This window comes from Hippocampus comes, unplaced genomic scaffold (genome assembly GCF_001891065.2).
Source record: "Hippocampus comes isolate QL1 unplaced genomic scaffold, H_comes_QL1_v1.1 scaffold51, whole genome shotgun sequence".
Lineage (NCBI taxonomy): Eukaryota > Metazoa > Chordata > Actinopteri > Syngnathiformes > Syngnathidae > Hippocampus > Hippocampus comes.
This window is the reverse complement of record NW_017805497.1, coordinates 175,343-198,419: the sequence shown is the minus strand read 5'-3', so window position 1 is coordinate 198,419 and position 23,077 is coordinate 175,343. Positions and strand designations below refer to the sequence as shown.

General features: G+C 42.8%; 1 protein-coding gene across 4 annotated transcripts in view; it reads left to right on the top strand.

The window, feature by feature from the left end:
* The window catches only part of LOC109519906 (paired box protein Pax-5-like), a 44,684-nt gene extending 21,613 nt beyond the window's left edge, over nucleotides 1-23,071 (top strand). For 2 of the 4 annotated variants that reach the window (XM_019876765.1, XM_019876766.1), the window contains exons 6-11: nucleotides 4,734-4,834; nucleotides 12,357-12,489; nucleotides 17,600-17,701; nucleotides 20,603-20,689; nucleotides 21,053-21,139; nucleotides 22,656-23,071. In XM_019876765.1, the coding sequence (XP_019732324.1) occupies nucleotides 4,734-4,834; nucleotides 12,357-12,489; nucleotides 17,600-17,701; nucleotides 20,603-20,689; nucleotides 21,053-21,139; nucleotides 22,656-22,738 (593 nt within the window). In that variant the 3' untranslated portion in view covers nucleotides 22,739-23,071. Of the gene's footprint in view, nucleotides 1-4,733; nucleotides 4,919-12,356; nucleotides 12,490-17,599; nucleotides 17,702-20,602; nucleotides 20,690-21,052; nucleotides 21,140-22,655 lie in introns of all 4 variants that reach the window. The other 2 variants (XM_019876763.1, XM_019876764.1) reach the window with 1 other exon arrangement.
* Nucleotides 23,072-23,077: the final 6 nt, after the last annotated feature.

Sequence of the window (23,077 nt, the reverse complement as noted above, 5' to 3'; positions counted from 1 at the left end):
AATACTTTAGGTGCAATACCGCTGGTTGTCACCTTCTTTAGAATGCTAAAGAACAGAGGTGGGTATTGTCAGTCCAAATCGCTATGATGCTCAACTTCTTGTCCACAGGCCCCCATGAATTTGACAGTGAGATAAACTTGTGTTCAGGAAAGTTATTTTTCTGTTGTTTGTATTCTCAAAGTTAATATGCACCTGCTACTTCTGCACACATCCGCCACAAGAAAGAAAGTTGTGTGTGTTGGGGGGGTAAAGCCCTGTGATGACCTGTGCCCTCCAACCAAAGCAAGGGGAAGTAAAGGTTAGGGAAGGGGGAGTTCGGTGATGGGGGACAGAATGTAGATGAATGGGTTTGAATGGAAGAACTTGACTTATGGGGCCTAAAGGGGACTATTGTTTCTTGACCTATTTTCTTACAAGGTGTATGTGTTGTGTTGTTACTGTTGTTGTTTTTATTGGGACACTTGGTACTGTTTAACTATATGAGAAAAAAACAACATCCAGGCAGTTGCTTAAAACAAAACTTTAAACAAAATCATTTCACTCGGATTATTAAACCAGCATGCCAAATTGACCTTTGAACCCCCTGTGCATCCACTGTGACACGCAACAGCTTACCGGATAAAAAGATGCTGGGAATGAGCATGAGGCGGTGCAGTCGAGAGGGGAGGATGGAGGAGAAGAGGGAGGGAGTCTCTGCCCTTCACCCAGAGTTCCTCAAGTCTCCCTCCCCCCCCCCAAAAAAAAAGAGAACAACCTTTGATCACTGGAGTTTAGAAAGGACATACACACTCACATGCACCGGCTAGCACCGTGAGGTCACATTCACAGCATTTTTTTTTTTTGCAATCTATGTGTGCCATCATCAGGTGTGTCTTGGAAAATTACCCCGTTTCACTTAACTGGCCCAAAAATCATTCAAGAACTCTGTGTCTTTCTTCAATTCGTTTAAGTATCAGCTTTCTGTTCAGCTAAACAGGCCCAGATGTTACACAGGTTGCTTTAAGCTTAAGATGGTAACTTGCTGCTGTTTAGTCTGGTGTCTGCAAAGGTGTGGAAGAATAAAAACAATTAGAGTGGGTGTTGTCACACTCATTAAACTTAAAACAAATATTTCATCCTTCAGCAGCACGCATAGAAGCCCTCACACATCCAAACTTTGTTCTCTGGTGGATTTTTCCGTGTTCTTTGCAGCACTCAGGTCAGAGTTCACACATAAGAAGAAATAGCTGTCTCAAGACATGCCGGTAACATGGCAACTATCCTCCAAAACGGAACTATTATCCACATAGTAATTTGTATTTTGTTTGGTATTAACTTCTCTGTTACGCTGACAACACTGATACTTCAGTGTCCGGAAGAAGTTACTAGTAACTTCTTACCTGGTATGAGGAGTTCTGATTGTGCAAAGTATGTTACAAATTTACTGCTGAGCATTTCTGACGCCTAGTAATGTAAGACGCAAAATCCGATGCCGCATTACGTCAAACGGACGCGGTAGGAACAGATATGAAATGACATGATCACCAATATGGCTGCACCCGCAATGCTCTGTGAGTCACACTGAGGATAATAAATTTGAACATTAGATTTTACACATCATATTGGAAGGAAAGCATACCTTTTTCATATTTTCAAGGTACCGGTAAACGTCTTTGCTATGTGACGAGGTGTTGTAATTTTAATGTACTCGCGTATAATACGCTCTCTTGATTTTGGATGATTAACGCACAGTATACTTGAGAAATTCCGGGACATATACTGGACATTTTTGTTTGTTGGTGCGCAGTGAAATTGTTCTTGCGTAAAATATTCGTCAAGTGCATTTCTTGCAAACACAAACACATACGCACGGACACACGCGCACATACACTCGCACGATACTGAAATAGTCCAACAGGTGACCTCTCTTCCTGCGTGTATTCTATTTTGATGGGATGTTAAAAAAAATGTCAACAGCGGGTCAAAAGGACGATGGAGGGAGGAAGAGAGGGAAAGCAGGCGGAAGAGAGAGGAAAAAGGCAGAGGAGAGAACAATAATGGCTCATTGTTTGTTTTGTTCTGCTCTGAAGAAGAGGGAAGAGAAACACTTCCCTTCTGAGACGGACTCCCAGAGATAGAGGCAGCTGTGTGTGTATGCGTGTGTGCGTGTCCAGCGGTGAATAGGATTTAACCCGTCACGGCAATGAGTTTCTTTACCCATCCATGGATACAATGAAACCAGCCGGATATCAGGCTCCACACCCGCCCATCCAGCCACACGGTCACACAAACACTTCGACGCACACACACACACACACACACACACACACACACACACACACACACACACACACACACACACACACTCCATCCAGACGAATGGACGATATTGATCATCATAAATACAAAAGCTTCGTTCTTACTTGTAGTTTGTGTTGTTTCTCCAAGCTCTCCCTTTTGTCTGGTGCTTTGTGGTTGCACAATCTGGGCAAGCCTGGGTCCGACTTTTGAGAGTGTCTATTTGTATGTGTCCGTGTGAGGGAGTGACGGAGAGATGGCAAAAAGCAATAAGATGGCTGAAATGGTGCCATCAGAGCTACATGATTGATCAATTTAATTCCATCATGGGGACCGGCCGACAGGATTAAATGGGTCACCGTGGGTTACCAGGCTGAAGCATCATACTGGCTTTATCTCCAGCCTGATTGGTCTGTCACCACCAGAGACCCGCGGACCTTACACCCGCACGGCAGCAGCCGTGTGCGCGCACTTGCTTGTGTGGGTTATGGGGAGAAGCAGAGAAAGAGAGATTATGATCAAGGACTGTGTTTGTCGGAGTAGATGAAAGGTTTTGTGTACTGAAGGTATGGCAACTTCTTTTTTTTTTTTCCAGGCGCACTATATGTTGAGGGTGAGCCGCCAAGAATGATACCGACACAGGGTTGTGTCTGTTCGACTTCAAGACTGACCCTTGACATCGCGCAGTTAATATCAAAATGTTTGGCGTTGGCTTCTGAAGGCTTCAAAACTATACGGTTGCTCTTCGGCAAAACTGGTCGAGGCTGAATCAACTGTGCCTCTGTGCACTGCATTTTGTCTCTATCATGGCATTGGGATAGAAGAACAAATCATGTGTAGCCACCGTGTTTCGAAATATGATGATAAGAGCAAGGGCGACGGTACTCAGCATATTTGGGAAAGATTCATGATAATCGAGAAGCTGAACACAAAAGGAACGCCACTCAGTTACCTGCAGACCCAGTAAGCATGTCTGTTTGACTCCTTTTACGTAAATAAATACATAAATAAATAAATAAATAAATAAATAAATAAATAAATAAAACAAAGAAATCAATCATGATGTGCTTCACTCTGATGCAAGCAAAGACGAAGCTTTATCCTAAAATGTGACGTTTTTAAAATGTGTCACTTCTCTTCAACGTTTCACGGAGATTGTTCATGTTGTTTTTGCAGAATCTGGCTAGCCCACTAACCGACAAACAGCAATTAAAACATTGCCTTTCGACTTGCGTAAATCATTTTTACTCATTTGGACCTACGTGTTTCATATGTACTTTAGACTTGAAGTCAGGATTGGGATTGGAAAGACTGGCTTTGTGACAGCGCCTGCACTGAGAGTTTAGTGTTTTCATCAGCGGTGGGAGAAGCAGGCTTTTGAACATTCTACCAAGCGTTGGAGCCGTGTTGCCCGACGGCAATTTTGCAATGCTGCTCTAATCTCAATCGGCGAGCCATATATGGGCGAGGCAATGATACAAAAACTACAAAGCTGCCAAATGCTGATGATAGAGGGTATCGTGACTTTGGAGACATCCTGTAATGTCACTAATATTTCCCATATTTACATATTTTAGCATTCACTGTCATGAATGTGTGGTTAGCATAACCAATTGAAAACGACGGCCAGAAAATGTTTCTCTCATTGACTCTTCTTTTCTTTTTTTTTTTTTCTTTTTTTTTTACAACACAAAACTCAATTGTTATTCTTCTAGATCAGGCTGCCCAAATGCATTTTCAATCTAAATCAAAGAAATAAATATTTGACGGTACCTGAGCCCCCTTCACTGCCTGTCTGTCATCTCCCCACTGAACAAACACACTCACACACAGTGACCGCAGGACTAAAATAGGCTCTCAGGAGCAGTTTGGAGCAATGAATTGGCTCTATAGCGGAGGGGATTTTCACCCTCATCCCCACCTTTCCCCTTTTTCTCTTTATCTATTTCTCTGGTTCTCCCTTTTCTAATCATTTGCGGGCTTCGACTTTTCAGAGTTCTTATAATTGTCTCGTTCGGTCCTTCAGCCTTGCGGTAACTGCACGATACGAGAGCTCACTGTCTAATACTGATACCGCGGCAATATATATTTTGGCGTCGGGGTGTGTATGGCTGATGCGACCAGAATGATGGAGAGAAGAGAGAGGGCGTGCTGCTGAGAGATCAAAACGGAGAGACAGCATATGCCCGGTAATAGCTTGCATTTGTATAGCATTGGCTTGCAGTCTCCACAATCTACGCTTTTTTAAATCATCCCGCTGAGGTTCATTTAATTCTTTTGCAGAGATTTACTATATCTGCCACCTCTCTCTGCTGCCCGCCTCCTTCAAGGTTCCCAATCTGATATCCAACACTCGAACCACTAACACCCTACTCATATCCGTCTAGAATTCCTCCCTGTGAATAGCCTCTGTCTGCCGCGCTCCTCAACATCGACGTTTCCTCCATCCCTTTTAGGCGTGCAGGAGTCGCCGCTGGCCAATGGGCACAGCCACAACGGCCGGGACTTCCTCAGGAAGCAGATGAGAGGGGAGCTGTTCTCGCCGCAGCAGATCGAGGTATTGGACCGCCTGTTTGACAGACAGCCATCCTGTCCAATCCAATCCAGCTCTGACCTCTATGCGAGCCCAGACCCTGGCAAGGTAAGGGCGTGGCACAGTGCAGAGTTTGGGGGGCAGGTCAGGCACGGGCCAGATCAATTTTTTGGCTGGTTGGTCAACTATGGGAACCAATAATGGATGCATTCATGTTTTAATATTGCTAATTGTATAGTGCTGAGAATGTTCTGATGCATTTCCCCCCGATACAAACAACATAATTCTTAAAAATTCATCGATTATCATCCCCATCTTGAATTCTGATTGCTTGAAAAGAGAAACAGCAATTTCAACGATATGTCGATGGTTGACACCAGCACTTGGGATTCTGAAGGCGTTGGGCAAATAATATGCACATGTCAAGGCATCAAAGCTGAAATCTGATTGGAGCTTTGGCTTCGGATGAATGGAGTTCAATAATTAATCGAATAGAGACAATGCATGGCCAACAGAAATTCTTTAAGACCATAATACAGTTTTTATCAGTTGCCATGTGGTTGGATGTCGTTCCTCCGTGACTGTCAGACAAAACGTTTGCACGGCAATGATCTTCAAGACTGCCTGATAGACCTCAGCATTCAATTTCAAATGAAATAACCGCCATAACCAGCTATACCCTCATCACCTTAAAGTTATTGGCTGGCTCAGGTAATTCCACTGAAGATGTTAATTAGCTGGCTCTCAGTTACTGACTGTTACTTTTGGCAGTGAGTTTCCTTTGTACTGATGCGTCTCGGGAATCTTCAGCATGGAGCATAGACAAAACGGTGCGCCTGCTGCATCGTGTCGTTGCATTTAAATTGACCTCACGCCCTTTGCCGGCCGTACAATAATGTAAATGTGAGTGGAAGGGACAGGTGTAATAACAAAACAACAAGAAGCTAGCATTTGTATTCCGTCAGATGCTTCTAAAGCGCGCTCCTTAGGTTGATATTAAGGAAATAAGTTTGCCAAAGTCGCAAAATGACAATTATTATTGGCCCAGCTTCAAATACATGTCTCTTTCACGTTTGTTGATTTGAGCAGTGTCAAGGGCAAGAGAGCAAACACACCGGTAGAGTCATGGCATGTAGAAACACAGATCGGCTGCAGCCTTAGACCTTTAGGGCAGAGTTGGCCTTTTTAGCTCATTCATTTTGTTTTGACCAACATGGGGAGTGGAGTGGCACAGGGCGAGAGGTCGACAGGGATTGGCTGAAGTAGCTCTATAGACTTCAAGTCAAGAGTATAATACCCATGATTCATAGGTCAATGTCCTCTGTGAGCTAAGTCAAGCCACTGAGGTCTGGTGGCAGACAGGGGTGTTAAATGCGGGGTCGCCTCGGGGTCAGACTGGCTTTAGCAGCTGCATTGTGATTACAAAGACGTGCAAGTGCACGCGCGCACACACATTGAAGTTTACATTCCGATCTGTCCTTCTACCTCCGCTCCCCCTTCCATCATCTGGTCTAGTCAACTAAAATGCCCCCCCACATCCCTCTTCACATTTTCCCAGCCTGAATTTCCCAGAGGGGATGATTGACAGTCATATGCTTAACACTGACAGCCACAGCTCAGCCTCTTTGAGATTTTTGTGTGTGTGTGTGTGTGTGTGTGTGTGTGTGTGTGTGTGTGTGTGTGCGTGTGTGTGCGTGTGTGTGCGCGTGTGGTCAAGGAGGTTCATGTTGTATTGTGACAGACCTCGCTAAAAGATGCCAAGAAGACTTCGGACCTGTTGTTGATGTTGAGTGTGTGTTTGTGTGTGTGTGTTTCTTTCTGTCTTTGTGGGGACCAATTTGAATCTGTGCATAGTTGAATATAAATGGGGTATAGTTACCCTTCATTTTAATAGGAGGTTGGGATTTTAGTGTGACCTTACAATGGTGAGCTGCCAGTTTGACACAAACTTCTGAGATGACAAATTTGTCTAAATTACCCATTTGTTAATTATTAATGATGAATACAATACACCACAACATTATTTATAGAACATTTCACAACAGCTGCAGTTGTGACAAATGAGGTTCATATTTGTGAAGACGCTTATTTTGCTCATTATTTTCTCAAAATAATAAGCATATACTTATCCTTTTCATATAACAAGTCAGGAACCGTAAATATCAATATGCAATACTTCATTTCTACAAATCTGTGTTTCCATTTTCAAATGATCACTTAGAGAAAATTACTCGAAAAATCACCATATCTCATCACTGGTGAGCTATTTTTAGAACAGGCACCTGAGCTACTCAGGTGGTTCTTGGGGGCTTCATGTTTGTGACCTCTCGACTATACTTTCTCCTTTTAATAGTTATCAGTTGCTCACATCCCTCATCGGCAGATCTTTCTTTGCCTGTCATCAAAATGTACTCATCCTTCCGTTTCTGAATCTTTTTTTCTCCTGCCCTTTTTTTCCCCTCCCACCGTAGTCTATTAAGCTGCACAATTAATTTGTGGGTGCAAGGCGGAAGGTGTGTCTGCACGTGTGCTTGTCAGACAGAGTTCATTTGAATTTCCCTTCAATCACTTCCCATTAGTCAGGTGATAAATCAGCTCAGATCATGGCACCTCCTACCCATCCATACCACGCCGGGTCCCAATGCCTGTTCCCGTTTCTAAAAAGGGAACGACAAAACGTTTTGTTTCTTTTCTCTCATGCTTTCCATCTGGAAAGATGAAAAAAATGAGTGTCACATTTCAGTTGCTTAAATTTTGAGTAATTAATCAAAAACATCAAAATGGCAGTGCGTCTTTTTAATGACTTTCTAAATAGATTATTCTAGAATTCTATCAAGAATGTGAAAATGGAAAAAAAAAAACTTTTTTATGAACATGAAGCTATTAAAGTAAAATATATATTCATGAGGTGTTAGATATCAAACATATGTACTAATTTAAATAATAAATTTTCCTCTCCGATTCAAGATCAGTACTGTATATTAAAAAAAAAAAAAAAAAAGATCCGGTACAGATTCATTTCATTACATTGAGCGGTACAAAGTATTTAAGTATTTAAATAATATTCACCTTAAATAGTAAAAAAACTAAAAGTATTTGGATAAAAATCTTGTAGATCTCATCCGGCATATGTACTTAATGAAGTGCCCTGTAATATAAATCAAAATCTCGCAACTATTACAGTCCCTCTGCAGAATGGAGCCAAAATGCACATTCCCATGCAGCCCTGCTGTGCTCAATCTAAGCGCAGATGATTTCCTTCCTCACACTCCCTTTCTCAGGCCATCAGTGTGAATTGTATTTGTTTACAGTCAAGCCTTTTTCCATCAGCAGAACACAAGAATGTGCAGAGAGGGAGCGACAAAGACAGAGATTGAGAAATGCGCCGGGGTAATTTGGCGAATGGGGAAAAAGGGGAAATACCATTATGCAAATGCCCTACTGCAACATGGCAAGGTGCATGTGTGTGTGAGTGTGTGGTGGAGGGTCGGTTAAGGCTCATCACTTATTGATGTGAGATCTGACCTGGACCAAAGCATCACCTCGCTACCCGGAGAGAGCAATCGCTGAACAGCCACTGATGAGACAAAATGGCAAATAACCAAACATGTCACAGTGCTGTGATGAATTTTTTTTCGTTAGACTGTCAGCGGCGTTTGCCACCCCGCACTCTTTATTCAGTTTTGAAACATTGTGATGCGATTTAATTTTTTTATGTTGAACCTACAACCATTCATAGTAAACGTTCCACACTCACAAGCAGATCAGGGGTGACCCAAGTGGTGCCCACCGGCACCAGGTAGCCCTCAACGACCAAACGAGTAGGCTGTTCTAAAATGAGTTTACCAGTGATTGAACATTTTGGTTTTCTATGAATGCTGGAGAAGTGATCATTTCAAAATGTAAACACTGGCAGGGGATTTACAGAAATAAAGTGTTGCACATTGATATTCATCGGTTTCCTAATTATTGTGAGAAATTAACATGATTTGTGTCACCACATAAACAAATATCATTAATTATGAATATCGTACGTATTAGTAAAGGTATTTTCACAGAATGTGTATCAAACTGGTCACCCTTTACATTAAGTGTGGAGCAGGGTGGACTGAACAAAACACATGAACCAAAAAAACACTTGCAGGAGTACACTGGAAAAACTAACTCAAATACATGAACAAAGTCTTGAAAACCACATGAAAAACAAAGTAACAAACAACCTATGGCAGAAAAAAACCCAACATGACAGCAACACAGTGATCTGACAAAGACTGACAGAACCCAGGGAACTAAATACAAGCAAAGTGACGAGACAACGACAAACACCTGGGCAAGACACAAAGGGTTGAGCGAGCTGATTGGTTAAACACAAGGGACACGGATGACGAGAACAGGTGGAGACAAAAAGGGCTCATGAGGGAACAAAACCAAATGTAACCTAAACAAAAACAAACTCAGAACAGTAGCTCTCAGTGTGAAAAAGTTGCTGCACCCTCACATGAGATAGATTACACTCAATCTTATTCCGATCTATAACAAGAATTGTCTCAAAGATTCGGCCTGAGAAAACGGGGTTAGGCAGGCTAAAGAAAGGGAGGCTCCTCTATTATCTATTTTATTTTATTTTTTTACATTACAAGTTCAAGCATTTTCCCCTTTAGTTCACACAGAGAGTGTGAATGTTATGACAAACTTGAAAGAAAAAAAACTAGGATTTTTGATAGCTACTTTGCTTGACTGTGCAGGAGTTACTGTATTATTTGCTTATTTGCCATGCCTGCTGAAAAAAATGAGATCTCTCTCCAAGGTGCTGAAAGTCATTGCCAGTTCAATCATCTCAAACTTTAGTCACTGACGTCACATCCACCAACTTCCTCTCCCTCGCCCAAAATCCGGCCTGCCTCCGTTTTTCTATCATCCCACCATCTTGCCCCATGCAACCGCGCCCCCCTCCACCCACACCCTCAACCCCCAAATCCCCGCGCCGCCTCCGCAGCTGCGTCCCTCCTCTTTGATGCGGGCTGATGGTGCCGTATGAGCGGCAGAATTGACAGCATTTACGGGGGCGAATGAGAATGATCCATCTTCCTTAGCAGGCCTGTCACCCCGCTGGCCAAACTTCATCATGGCCAATTACCACAGCAGTCCCCTTTTTCTCCACTGCTGCCTCTGCCCCCCCCCCCATCTACATGGATACATGGACTCATTAGGCGCCATTATAATAAGACTGACGGCAGCCAAGAAATGAAGGAGGGAGGGGTAACTCAGGATAGTTGCCGGAATGAGACAATATACAGGTGTGATGTATGAATGCAGGGTGGAGGTGAGGTGGGAGTCATGAAGAGCGGAAGCTTAAAACGTGCGTCAAGTCTTAAGAAGGAGAGACTGGGCGGGCAGGTGTGTGCGTGCAAGTGGGGGACGTGGTAAGCGCTTATTTGGCAGGTCACAGTCCAGTGGTTGTGTTGTGTGCTGACGAGCACAGAGGTGTTTAAGAGGTCACTGAGCACAAACACACGCTCACATTTATTTCGTACCCTCAAACAAATTCAGAGATATTAAAAGGGTCACTGCAAAGCGCTCACCTCATCACCGAAAGGAAGTTCTGATCGCTGTCGTTAGTGTCCGCAATCTGCAAACACACACAAAGACACACATAATACTTCTCCACTCAAACTGGAATGGGTTGTTGTCACAGTCCCAGTCACATGCAATAGACGTAATTACGATATTAATAATTTGGGCCTGACCAATATGGATTTGTTGAGGCTTACTTTTAAGAATATATAGTGAATAAAATGTCTTTTTTGGTCCAATAATGCTTACAACAACATAAATATGAATTACATGTACAAGAGGAGGAATTCATGCAAAAAAAAAAAAAAGCATTAACTGATGAATTCATCTTTAGATTTAGGACATAAATAGTATATAAGCAACATAACAGGCTCTATTTCCTGGTGCATTTTGATTCTCATGCCGGAGCAAGCTGACTTGAGCATGTTTGGGAATTTGGTAGACCGTGCCGGACCTCGCTCCTTTTTTTTTTTTTTTGACACACCACCAGCACACATGACAATTTGGTGGCTGAAAATAAAATAAAAAAACAAGTTTAAGTTGTGGTGCAAGTGATTTTAGTGTATTTCATCAAATTGCAGGCAGACAACAGAGTTGGTGCTCCTGACACAATGTGATGGATGTCATCGAATTTCATTCAGAAATATAACTGCACGCATTGAACCCTCTGAATCATTGTAGGAATCAATCAATTGAATACAATATTATCATTATCGTCTTTAATATATTTGTACAACCACCCCTTGGCCGTGTTCCTTATAAACGTACTTTGCGTGCGTAGTTTTCCTGCGTGGACTCCAGCCCTGTTGACCGTGTGTCTCTCCCGTTTGCAGGGTGTTATAATTGGATAAGCTGTGATGCTCGTTTATGCCGCTTATTAATTCAAAACAATTATACAATTACTCATATAAAATAAAATAGAACAAAACCAATTATATTCTTTTCAAGAGTATGCAAAAAAGTGGTTAAGATTGAATGACTGTCTGTGTCTTACGTGTTGTGTATTATTTTGTTATTAGGTTATTATCACTTCAAGAGTGGCTGCCTTTACAGCAGCTCCTATACTTTTGTTCTTTTACTTACTTCCTTTCATAACTATGCTGCTGTAAATTGGGAATTTCTCCATTGTGAGACGAATTAAGGTTTTCTTATTCTGGATTCTTATCATCTTATTTTTATCTTGAACTTAAACCCCATCCTGTTTGAGAATGAAACTACTTTTTACTTCATCTGCTTCAGAATGAAATTACTTTTTACTTCAAATTTTCAACGTGTTAAAGCATTAGATTTAATGCATACCGTATATCAAATGGCTAGTTTTTTTTATTTCCTGTACTTGACCGACTATACTGACCCCTGTGTCCAAACGTATTACCAGTTGCTGATGATAAATTGGTTCTGTGGGGTCAAGCACGGGTCAGGTTAAGGGGAACGTGACCATAGGCTGTCATTGTGTCCGCATTTTGCCAGATGCTGTCAGTGGCAGGTATGACTTAATAAACAGTTGATGATAACAATCGATTGGTGTCTATGAAACGAGATATTCTAAAGGTGATGATCGATCGCTCTTCTTCACGATAGACCTGTAGAAATGTCTTTACTTGAGCTTTGTGTTAGCTGTGGTAGACAGGACTCCTGTACTGTGTGTGTGTGTGTGTGTGTGTGGGGGGGCGTCTGTGTGGGGAGGTGTGCGCAATAGAGATGGATGAAGAAAAACAGCAAGTTGATCCTGTGATTATAAACTGTTGGACTTGGTTGGAGAGTAAATCCTTGTCTTTGTAAACCGATCAATAGACTCTCTGACGTGCGCGCGTGCGTGCGTGTGTGTGTGTTTGTGTGTGAACATAAATCGAGTCTTGAGGAAAAAGCAGAGTCATGCAGTAGGATCAAAACGCTGCGTTAATACGTGTCTGGTCATCAGATAAAGTCATGATGTTTTGAGCTTTCTCCTCCACTTTCTGTTTCTATCCAGTCATCGGACTACTCCTCCATGGCCTCGCTAGCCAGTGGACTGGACGAGATGAAGAACAGTTTGGCCAATTCCGGCACCGGGGCAGAATTAGGAGCCAGCGTGGCCGGCCCACAGTCTTATTCACTAGTTCCAGGTAAGGGAGATCAAGAAACACATGATAGATGGAAAAAAAAAAATTAAATGAAATAAATAAACATTTTCTGTTCATTATTTCATAATTACATTTCCTAATTTTAGGGCTGAGATGGCAATAAGTGTGCCAATTGCCAGAGTAAATTCCTGTAAGCAATTTTTGTGGTTTGTCAGGCAGGCACATTTTCATGCTTTTTGATTCTTGTTTAATGATTGCTTGTTTTTAATCTGTTGTTTTCTTAATAATCAATTCGGATGTACCATATTTATTGTAAACCTCTGCATTACGGTGTATTGTTTTTTCACACCGGGCCATAACATATTCCCATTAAACCTGACGATAATTCAGCATTTTTTTAGGACTATTACTCAGAAATGTGCAATAATGTACAGTGGAAAACTGGATACATGTGGATCTCAATTTTTGCATTTAATTATTCTTTGGTTTACGGTAAGCATGGGACCATGCAGATTGTTGCTGTTGAGGAGGTAACGCAATGGATGTAACATAAACACGGCGTTGACTTGATTCTAATGGCCTCAGTCTCTCTAATCCATTTACGAGATAGTCCACTTCCATATGCACTACGTGCTACATGTGCGTGTGTGTGTGTGTGTGTGTGTGTGTGTGTGTGTGTGTGTGTGTGTGTGTGTGTGTGCGTGTGTGCGCGCGCGCCCGTGCGTGCGTGTGTGCGCGTGCGCGCCTGTGCATGTTCAATATGTTAGTGTGACAGGAGGACAATTTAGTTGTGCAAATACTATTAAATCTGTATATATGCACAAAAACCTTTCCCCGCAATGTTTTTCAATGATGCTTCAACCCCCAGTGCACCCGCTTAATCCACGTATTAGATGAAGAAATAAAGTCATTCATATACGCCAAATACTGTAATCCTTATAAAGTCTACTTGAGCAGCGCCGTGGGCTCCACACTTTGAAAGTGTTTTCAGGTCTATAAAGAGCTCAGTGCCTTCGATCTCCAGAGAGACATGCCTGAAGGAAATGATGGCAAGAAAGATGGACAGATAGAGGAGCGGTATAAAAGCTTGTCTCCATTTAGGGACACTGGGAGAAGCAGTTGTTAATTAAGAGTAGACCAGGGAGCGCTCGGACAAGGCTTCACTGCTCCCATCGGTAATGAGGGGAATCATAGAGCTGGGAATTTGGGATATCTGGGAATTGCTTCTTTTTGGCTCGTCCGAAACCACAGAGGAATAATACCTGCCGCAGCAGAGACGGCGAAAAAAGACATTTCCATTTCTGCTTGTGCATGCGCACATTTCATATGCACACACAAGTGTTTGGAATATTTTGCATTACATTCACGGACTGTCTTTTGACTCAGACTAGAGCTGCCTCTAGGGGGTGCGATGCCTGCGCCTTCGGTGCGGTGTTGACACATCCCGTGTGTTGCTACTCGTAAATTGATTTTGTGGTCTTTGATGTCTTGTCAAATCTCAAGTGGGGTTTTGTTTGGCTCTTGGTACTTGGGTACAGACACATCTGATGGTTTGCCATCAGTGGTGGTGACTTCAGCGCAAGCAGTGCGGATTGTCCGTCTATATTTGTGCCATGCGGTGACCAGTCGTGGGTGTAGACTGCAATTTGCCTGAATTCAACTGAGACAGACCATAGCAAACCTGTGACCCTGAACAGAATAAGTGCTACAGAAAATGGACGGACGGATGGATAGATTGATTTGGCTGCGTGTGGTAAATTCGTTCTCGATGCCGTTTGGCTGTTGCCGATGACCCATCCGGAACTGAAATACTGACGGACTTGACTGGACTGATGATATCTACCTCCGAAAATTTTTATTTCTTCTCAATGAAAATATTGAAGTTAATTCTTTCATGTAAAAAAAAATAGTGATAACCTACATCCGGATTTTGTTTTTTTATTATTCTTTTGGCAGGAAAAAAAAAATAATGGCAGTGGATGGCAACACACATAAGGGTCCATTGTAGTGGTTGATGCACAATTGTGACATTAAGACGAATTAATATGAGAGAAAATAACATTTGAATAGCTGTCCACTCTAGTAACTGTTGTCCCTGAAAGGGTTTAAGTAAAACGGACATTGCACGAAAACTAATCTGACTATAGTGCAATGTATCCAAAAGGTTATTGGAGTAAATATGAAAGACTAAATAGAGTGTGTTACTGCCCGCCTCTCTTCATGGACCTTGCCTTGTGCACTGGGTGCAGAACAGGTTTTTACTAGAGTGTTGCCGCAAATATGGAACATGAAAATTGTCAGTTTGAGTTGCGCGTCTCAATCGTTTTGTCCATATAAAGCACATGTGTTAGGGACTTCAGTTTATGAGCTCAGAGGAAACTTGTTCACATTGTGTTGACCTCTACGGCAAAGCTGTGGACAACAGATACATCAAGCGGCGCTGGCACATATGCACACAGACACGAACAGGCGTAGACGCACATCTCCGAGGATCTGGCCCTGTCTGCCCCTTCTAAGTTGGGATGCAGTGGGTCCATCTCGGCTCTGTTTCAACCTCTCTCCTTCCTCCCCCTCCTCTTGCCCTGTGCACTGACCCTGATCGGATGAGCAGCCCGCCTGAGCTAATGCCTCGCCGTCGCGTCAAACACTGAGAAAAACTTTACTACACGAAGACAGCAAAGATGAGGTGGAGAGGGACAGAGGAGAAAGGGATCAGGCAGAGTAAAAATGTACGTTGGGAAAGGTAGTCCATCGACCCCGAAGGAAATGCTAGCATAGACAGTATCTGAATTGCATATATGGTCCATATTTCATTTGCTTCTTTTTTTTTGACAACTTCATTAGTTCTCAATTCACTTTCAAAGTTCGGCCTCAACACTCATTATTCTGTTTTTGTTAAGACCTGGTGATATAATGGCTGGGACAATTTCGATGTGAAACCAGAATGGCACTCATTAAAATTTAGAATGCTGCCAAGGTTCAACGTGCCGAATTTAGAGCAACACTTAATTGTCACCTGAATGTGTCTGAGTTTTGTGATTAACAGGCATGCGTTAATAAAGTGCGAGGTTACAGTGAACTATATCAATTGTTTTTGCATTCATCTTTGCTTAATAACAGACAAATGGGTATGAAAAATCTGTGGCGGACATTGCTCTTCCTCTTGTCTTAATCCTGTGAGTTTTGTATCTTTGTAACAGCTCACGTCACGGGATGTTGTATTGGATTTTAATGAAACAAATATCCGCCTTTAGGGCAGAGTTTACCTTTGCGGTTGTAGGAAGAAAGAATGAAAAAAGTCACCTACTTTCAAGATTTGGTCCCTCAAATGGACACTTCTACATTGGCAACACAGAATGTTCAATTGCTCAGTGCAACTGCCCGCCCCCCTCTCTGATAATTATTGTGTTTTCCCCTTTCCCAAAGAACTTCCTTTCTTCCTGTCTCCACCCTCCTCATCCTCTTCTTCCCAGCTAGTTGTGGTTAAGTGAAGAAGAAGTGAATGGGATTGATGGTGTTAGCATGTGAGCTGTTTATAATGATGATAAATGCGTATGCAGCAGGGTATTGATGCATGTGTAGGTGCGTTTGTGTATGATGAGGATGTTGATGATGATGACGAATGGTAGCGCTGGCACTCTACTCCACACACACATACCATGATGCACATGCAATCAGAGAGAAATGATTCGTGCCGACACGTCGTCATGTGGTCTATTGCGGTTATATAGCCTGTCCAGCTACTGACAGTCAGGGCGTTGGCTCTGGGGAATGGGGTGAATTTGTAAATGAAAGGATGCAAATGGTGGAAAAAAAGGTGAAACGGGAAGAACAATGAGCAGACACAAAAGGTACAAATAACACAAATCACACCCCAGGATGTGAAGTTTATGGCAGCCAGAAACAGAAACACTCACCAAAATCTAAACTAAATAGACATCAAGTCAATAAAACTAACAGTTAAAATCCATTCATCCATCCATCCATTTTCTGGTGCGCTTATCCTCACAAGGGTCACGGGGGGTGCTGGAGCCTATCCCAGCTGTCTTGGGGCAGTAGGCGGGGGACACCCTGAACTCATTGCCAGCCAATCGCAGGGCACACAGAGACTAACAACCATCCGCGCTCACACTCACACCTAGAGACAATTCAGGGTGTTCAATCAGCCTGCCATGAATGTTTTTGGAATGTGGGAGGAAACCGGAGTACCCGGAGAAAACCCACACAGGAACCGGAAGAACATGCAAACTCCACACAGGAAGGCCAGAGCTGCAACCGAACACTGCATCTGTACATTGTGAGGCGGACGCGCTAACCATTTGACGACCAGGTTGCCCACAGTTAAAAATCAACATTCCAAATTTCAATTATTGTATGTCTGAGTCTGAATGACAGGAGCACCTTCTCAAACGACTAACTCGGAGACAAAGAATAATGTAAAATCTTGTGGAATACAAGTAGGAATACAGATGGCATGTTACCGCTGTGTGACAAAAGACATTGAATAAAGAGAAACGCAAGACTACTGTGTTTTCCGCACTATAAGGCGCTTCGGAGTATTAGGCGCACCTTCAAGGAATGACCTATTTTAAAACTGTTTTCACATATATGGTGCACCGCATTATAAGTCGCATAGAATAGAAGCTACAATTGTGGCTGCAGTTGCATTTTGCATCCACTAGATGGAGCGAAGCTAAAGGGAATCCAATCCAATCCAATACAGCTTTATTTATACGGAGCTTTCACAACCGCTGCAGCTTTAACAAAGCGCTTTACAGAACATTTAAAATACTACGTCCAAGAAATCGGACTATTGATCATATACAAGGCGCATCGGATTATATGGTGCACTGTCAGCTTTTGAGAACATTGAATGCTTTTAGGTGCGCTTTATAGTGCGGAAAATACGGTACTTGTTATAATATATATAAATTATAAAGTCCACTGTAATAAGACACTTCAAGTGAAAGTTTATCATACTGTCATTTATTTCTCCTTACTCAACGTGCCACACCAAAGTGTGTTGTCCGCTGCGGCTTAATGAAGTGATATCGCTGTCACAGTATACAGGCAATCGGAAATTTGGACACTTTTCGAACTGTTGATCATTTTATTCAGGCATTGATTGACATCTACGTGTGCCTCATTGCAGGTCGAGACCTCGCCAGCACCACCCTGCCAGGCTACCCTCCTCACGTTCCCCCCACGGGACAGGGCAGCTACTCCACCCCCTCCCTCACTGGCATGGTACCAGGTATTCACAATTTGTGACTTAACACCATATCACTTTGCCAAACATCTCGGAGGATGGATCCCAGTGGATGCGTGCGGGTGCGGGTGTTTTCGGGATATTCATCTAGTGTTGCCGTTTCCTCTTGTTTTGTCTGCCAATGCTACGGCTGACAGTGCTCCCAGTGGGGTGGCGCATGCTTGTGTGTGTGTATGTGTGTGTGTATCATTAGAAAGCAGCCACAGTCGCACAGCTGTCCCTCCTCAACATTAGTAATTTGTTTTTAATGAGAATCACCAGTGACCCACGACTAATTCATTCATTCCCTTCCACTCTGCCATCTTCGCCGCTTTTGTGTTTCAATCCTGGGCCGCTACGCTTGCTCTCGTTGCTCCTTCTCGCTGCCTCGCGCTCACACATTTTCAGCGGGGGCCGACAGGGAGGAAAGGAGGAACAGCGCATGAAACCCAAAATGCTGAAATAATGTTGTTTCCAAGTGTTTGTTTTGATCGAGTCCCAATTATTTTGTTTCTGACACACACACGTGCCCAGACACAGTCATATACACACTCGCGCAGTCTCAGTGGACGTGTTGGAACAGCACATCTGAAGATGGCTAACCCTGTCGCCTTGTCCCCATGCGCTCACCCCATCCTGTCCTCAGGTTTGACAGCATATTTGGGAGCGTCTTCACTTGTGTGCCGTTTGTGTGTGCGTGGGTTTGTTTTTGACAGAGCGCGTGTGCGACCTTGACACCGCGCTACACCAGGGAGACCCGCGAGCCTCATCTCTCCTCCTTACCTCCCACACCCTTGTCTCCTAAACAACCTGACATGTTGCCGTCACCACGGTGATGACAAGGGGCGGATGTTTGCACCCGGGGATACCACGGAGAGTGCATCCCGACCCCACCTGACAGTTGCAGACAAACACAAACACACCAACACTTCTACTTGTGGGTAATGCGGGGAGGAGAACTTTGTGGCAAAGTCGAAATATGCAATCATTCCGAGCTGAGATGGAGATCGTTTGCAAAATTTGCTCCGATGCCTTGCCGGTGTTTTATCACTCCTAAATTACCCTCCTTTTTTGAGTCCACCCTGTCTAATACCATACCTTCATTAAATAAGCAACTCTCTTGTTTTCTCTCTCTCTCTTTCTCTCTCTCTCTCCCTCCCTCTCCCTCAGTGCAGCAGGGGGCTGACACTCAGAGGGGGTGTTGGAGAGCATTGAGGCAGAACCGACAGAGAGAGAGGGAGAGAAGGGATAGAGGTGGTGTCGGAGGTGCAGGGGGAGTGGGGGGGGTGCACCAGGGTCTGTGACTGTCAGCGATGGGAGAGGGATCCCCCGGGAGAAGTTGAGGGTTCAGGAGAGAGGAAAGAAAGAGTAGAAAAGATTGAACAAAAAAGAAGAGCAGGTCAGCAGCAGGGTGAGGAGAGAGAGAAAAGGAGGAGAAGAAATGGGGGAAGAATGTTGTTTTGATGTGAAGGGTGATGGACCAACTGGAGCCACGCAGGCAGGTCGGAAGAGGAGGAGGAGGAGCAGGGGGAGAAAAAGACAGGGGAAAGGGTGAAGCGAAGACAAGAGAATGAGTAAATCCCAGACAGTAGGTAGTAAATGAGGGAGAAAAGCTACACTATCATCCGCTGCACGGTTTGCACTCCCTCGTAGCTAGACTGCAAACTGTACTGCAAAGAAAACTTGCATGTTGCCTCCGAAGCCCTGAGCCAGATTTCCTCTCTGTTTCCTTTTTACGCATTCCCGTTCACTTGCCTTAAGGTTTCAAATATTTTAATATTTTTCAATGCTTGACAGACTTTTAAAAAATTAGTTCATGTCGCAATAGTCGCAATTTTTTCAATGCTTGACAGACTTTTAAAAAATTAGTTAATGGTTGATGTATCTTCCTCAATGAAAGGAAACTCACCAAGGTTATACTTAACAAAAACGAATGAAATAAATGAAACTAACATTGACAAAATATTTTCATAAATTAAATAAAAACGAGTTTTGTTGTTGTTGTTGTTTTTTTACTAGAACAAACTACATTACACATTTACAAAACTAAGTGAAACCAACTAAATCGAATGAAAATGTGCTTTGTTTTTGTCTGTCAATTCCACACATAAACTTTCGGGGTTTTATGTCTTCCCATCTATCTGTCTGTTTTTCTTTTCTAATCTAATACTAAAATAACTTGTATTTTTTTAAAAAACTCAAACTCATACTAAAACTAATAAAAAACTAAATTGAAGGATTATAAAAATAATAACTAAGGAAATGTAACAAGAGGTTCGTAAAACTAATCAGATCTAACCTAATTTGAAAAATGAAGGTCAAAACAAAAAAAACCAACTAATGAGAAGTCGCAAACTATTATAAACCCACACATCTAATCTTTGACATTCTTAACTGCAACACAAGTGTGAAAACAAGTGAACCACGATACCGCTTAAAAACAATAAAACATGCAACTCAACTTCCACTTTGACAAGTGTATGGTGTCATAAAAACCCAAAGAAAGCGCAGACACAGATTTGGTTTCGAAGCTGACTGATCTGAAGTGTTGTGAGATACACTCACATTTTAAAATAAATTTCCAAAAGGGTTTTCGAGTTTGAAGATTCTGTGAATGCATTGTGTCTTTTGGTGACTGTACGAGCATTTTAACAGTGGAAAGATACTGCACTTAGTTTGTGAAGCGTAACGCAAGCATGATGGCAGAACGATGCTATTTTCTGTGTTCGCGAGTTCTGATCAATTCATAACATTTCCGAGAAAGACATTGAGAGTGTGTTAATGCCAAAGGTAAACAAACAATACAATCCGACTCCCTTATTTAGTTATTTTTATTTTTAACTACTAAAGAAGATTTTAACTTGTTGTTTGACATGATCTGCTTCTGCTTTTGGTTTCCCTATTCAGGAGGAGATTTCTCTGGAAGCCCCTATTCCCATCCTCAGTATTCCACATACAACGAATCCTGGAGATTTCCTAACCCTAGTTTATTAGGTATGTTTCGACATGAAATTATATGTAGGGGAAAAAATATATAGTTGATTCTTGTCATTTCACATCAAAGTTCCATCAGAACAGATTTGAGTGTGTCCTGGAACAGATTGTGGTTGACTTCCCATGGTCACGATCGCTTTGGACTTCGGTGCAATTCTCCCTTTCAAAGCATGATTATGCCATTTGCAATAATATTTAACGCCAATACAGTCCACAGATCTTTACTCCGAGACGTCGTTGTCAAGTTCATTGCAGAGAGCCATTTCGGTGCTTCCGTTTAAACGTGAAACAATCAAGGCAGGGGTCAGGCTGTGCTTACTGACTGCTCCATGAACTGACCCCTCTCCCTTCCTCTGCCCTCAGTGTTTCAGCAAGATTACGGATCCCTCTTAGGTACTGAAATCGGCTGTTCCTCGAGTCTCTTCACCAGCCAGGCGGGACAGATGCAAGGTAGATGCAAAACATTCAAAATAAATAAATAAATGAATAAAATAAAATGAAAAAAAGGAGAGAAATAATTTTTACTTGACTTTTCCCCTATAAGTACACTTTGGACACGTTCAGACACACGAGGGGCTTATAGCCTAAATGACAAGGAAAAGGACTAGGCTCACATAATGAGGCACAGGATGTGAGTGAAGGTGACAAACGAAAGAAAGTTGTGTTCGAAATAAATGGCGCGCGAGGGAGCCTGAAGTCATGAGTGAGACTAAATAGTTTGTCAGGCCGGCTTAATGCTTCACTTCCCAAAGAGCCTCCTGAGATTACCTGGACTGTGGACACAACCTGTCAGCACGCAGCCAGCCAGATTGATGGATGCGACATCGACAAGTGTGTGTGTGTGTGTGTGTGTGTGTGTGTGTGTGTGTGTGTGTGTGTTGACCTTTTTCCTATGGAGTGAATAGACTCAAGGGATCAGAAGCAGTAGTTGAGCTGTACTCTGAGTGTCACCTTAGCCTGTCACTTGTGTGTGCAATGGTTTGTGTGTGAGTAAAGGTTATAATAGTTTGGGAATTGTTATCGGTTTTTTTTTGGGTGGGGGGGTGTTGTTTCAGTTTGTTTTTTTGGTTTGTTTTTTGAGAGCGGGTTCGTTAGTTTTTATGAGGGAGTTAGTTTTCTAAAATGCTTTTTTTTAGTTTGGTTTTTATTACAGTAAGTATCGTAAAAACTCTACAAAAACATAATTTTAAAAACGGTGACTTCATACTTTGTAAAAACAACCATCCACCAATCAAACACGACCTTATGTCATGTTGCGTGGTGGTGGAGGACCCCAAAAAGCAGGCAGGAGGGAGGAGCAGGTTATACTTGAAGAAGTGTATTGATAAAACACAGAAAACTAAATCCAAAACAACGTCCTAAGAACAAAACAAATCCAAAGTAGCAAACAAAAACCATGACCGAAGCAAAAAACTATCAAGAACAGAAACATGACCAAAAACATGACAAACATACATGACAGCAACAAAGAAACAATGACCCAACACCGAGTGGTCATGCCAGGAGTCCTTTTAAACAACTAATGACATAATGACCAACAGGTGTGCAGCTGCAGGGAGAGCCCTACAGTGCCATCTGTTGGTCACAAACAGAATCCTAACACCTTAAAGTGTAAAAGCATAATCCTGATTCTAAAGTTAGATGCATCACAACCCTAACATTTTAAATACAACTAGGGTGGTCTCACAAGCACTGTGATTGACTGACGACCAGTCCAAAGTACATATACCTACACCTATTCTCTGGGTTAGGCTCCAGCTTACATATGACCCCTCGCTGCCCATCTTTAAAACTCTACAGTCGAGTTGAGTTGATTGAGAAAAGCACTATAGAAAATGGATTGATAATAATAATTTGAAAATTGTCATCCTGAGAGACATTTTGCTGTTGCTGAGTTTCGTGGTGCGTCCAGTATAATTGAAATGGAGAACAAGCAAGTGTGTTTCACGACATCTGTTTCTCTCAGGCTCACCGTACTACTACAGTGCGACATCACGTGGGGCCGGACCCACCGCCACGGCCACAGCCACGGCGTACGATCGCCACTGACCATGCCTGCTGAGAAGAGGAGAGGACAAGGGAAGGAGGGAGGGAAAGGATAGCACCAGCACTGCTCACTTCAACAAGTCTGCCCCCGTGCACTGACCAATCACATTTTGACAATTGTGAATCCTTTTTGGACTGTCATTGAAACCGACCTACGCACTGCCACCCTGTCAAAAAGTTACTGTGAGGACACGCGTGATGCAGTGCGACAGGTAGGCTCCATCCATGCATTTCGAGTACATTTTTGCAACTCTGAGGACTCTTCTACTACATCAGACGTGGATATGTTCATTTTCAACCACTAACAAATCCAAGAGACATATCCACAAGCCACGATTTAGC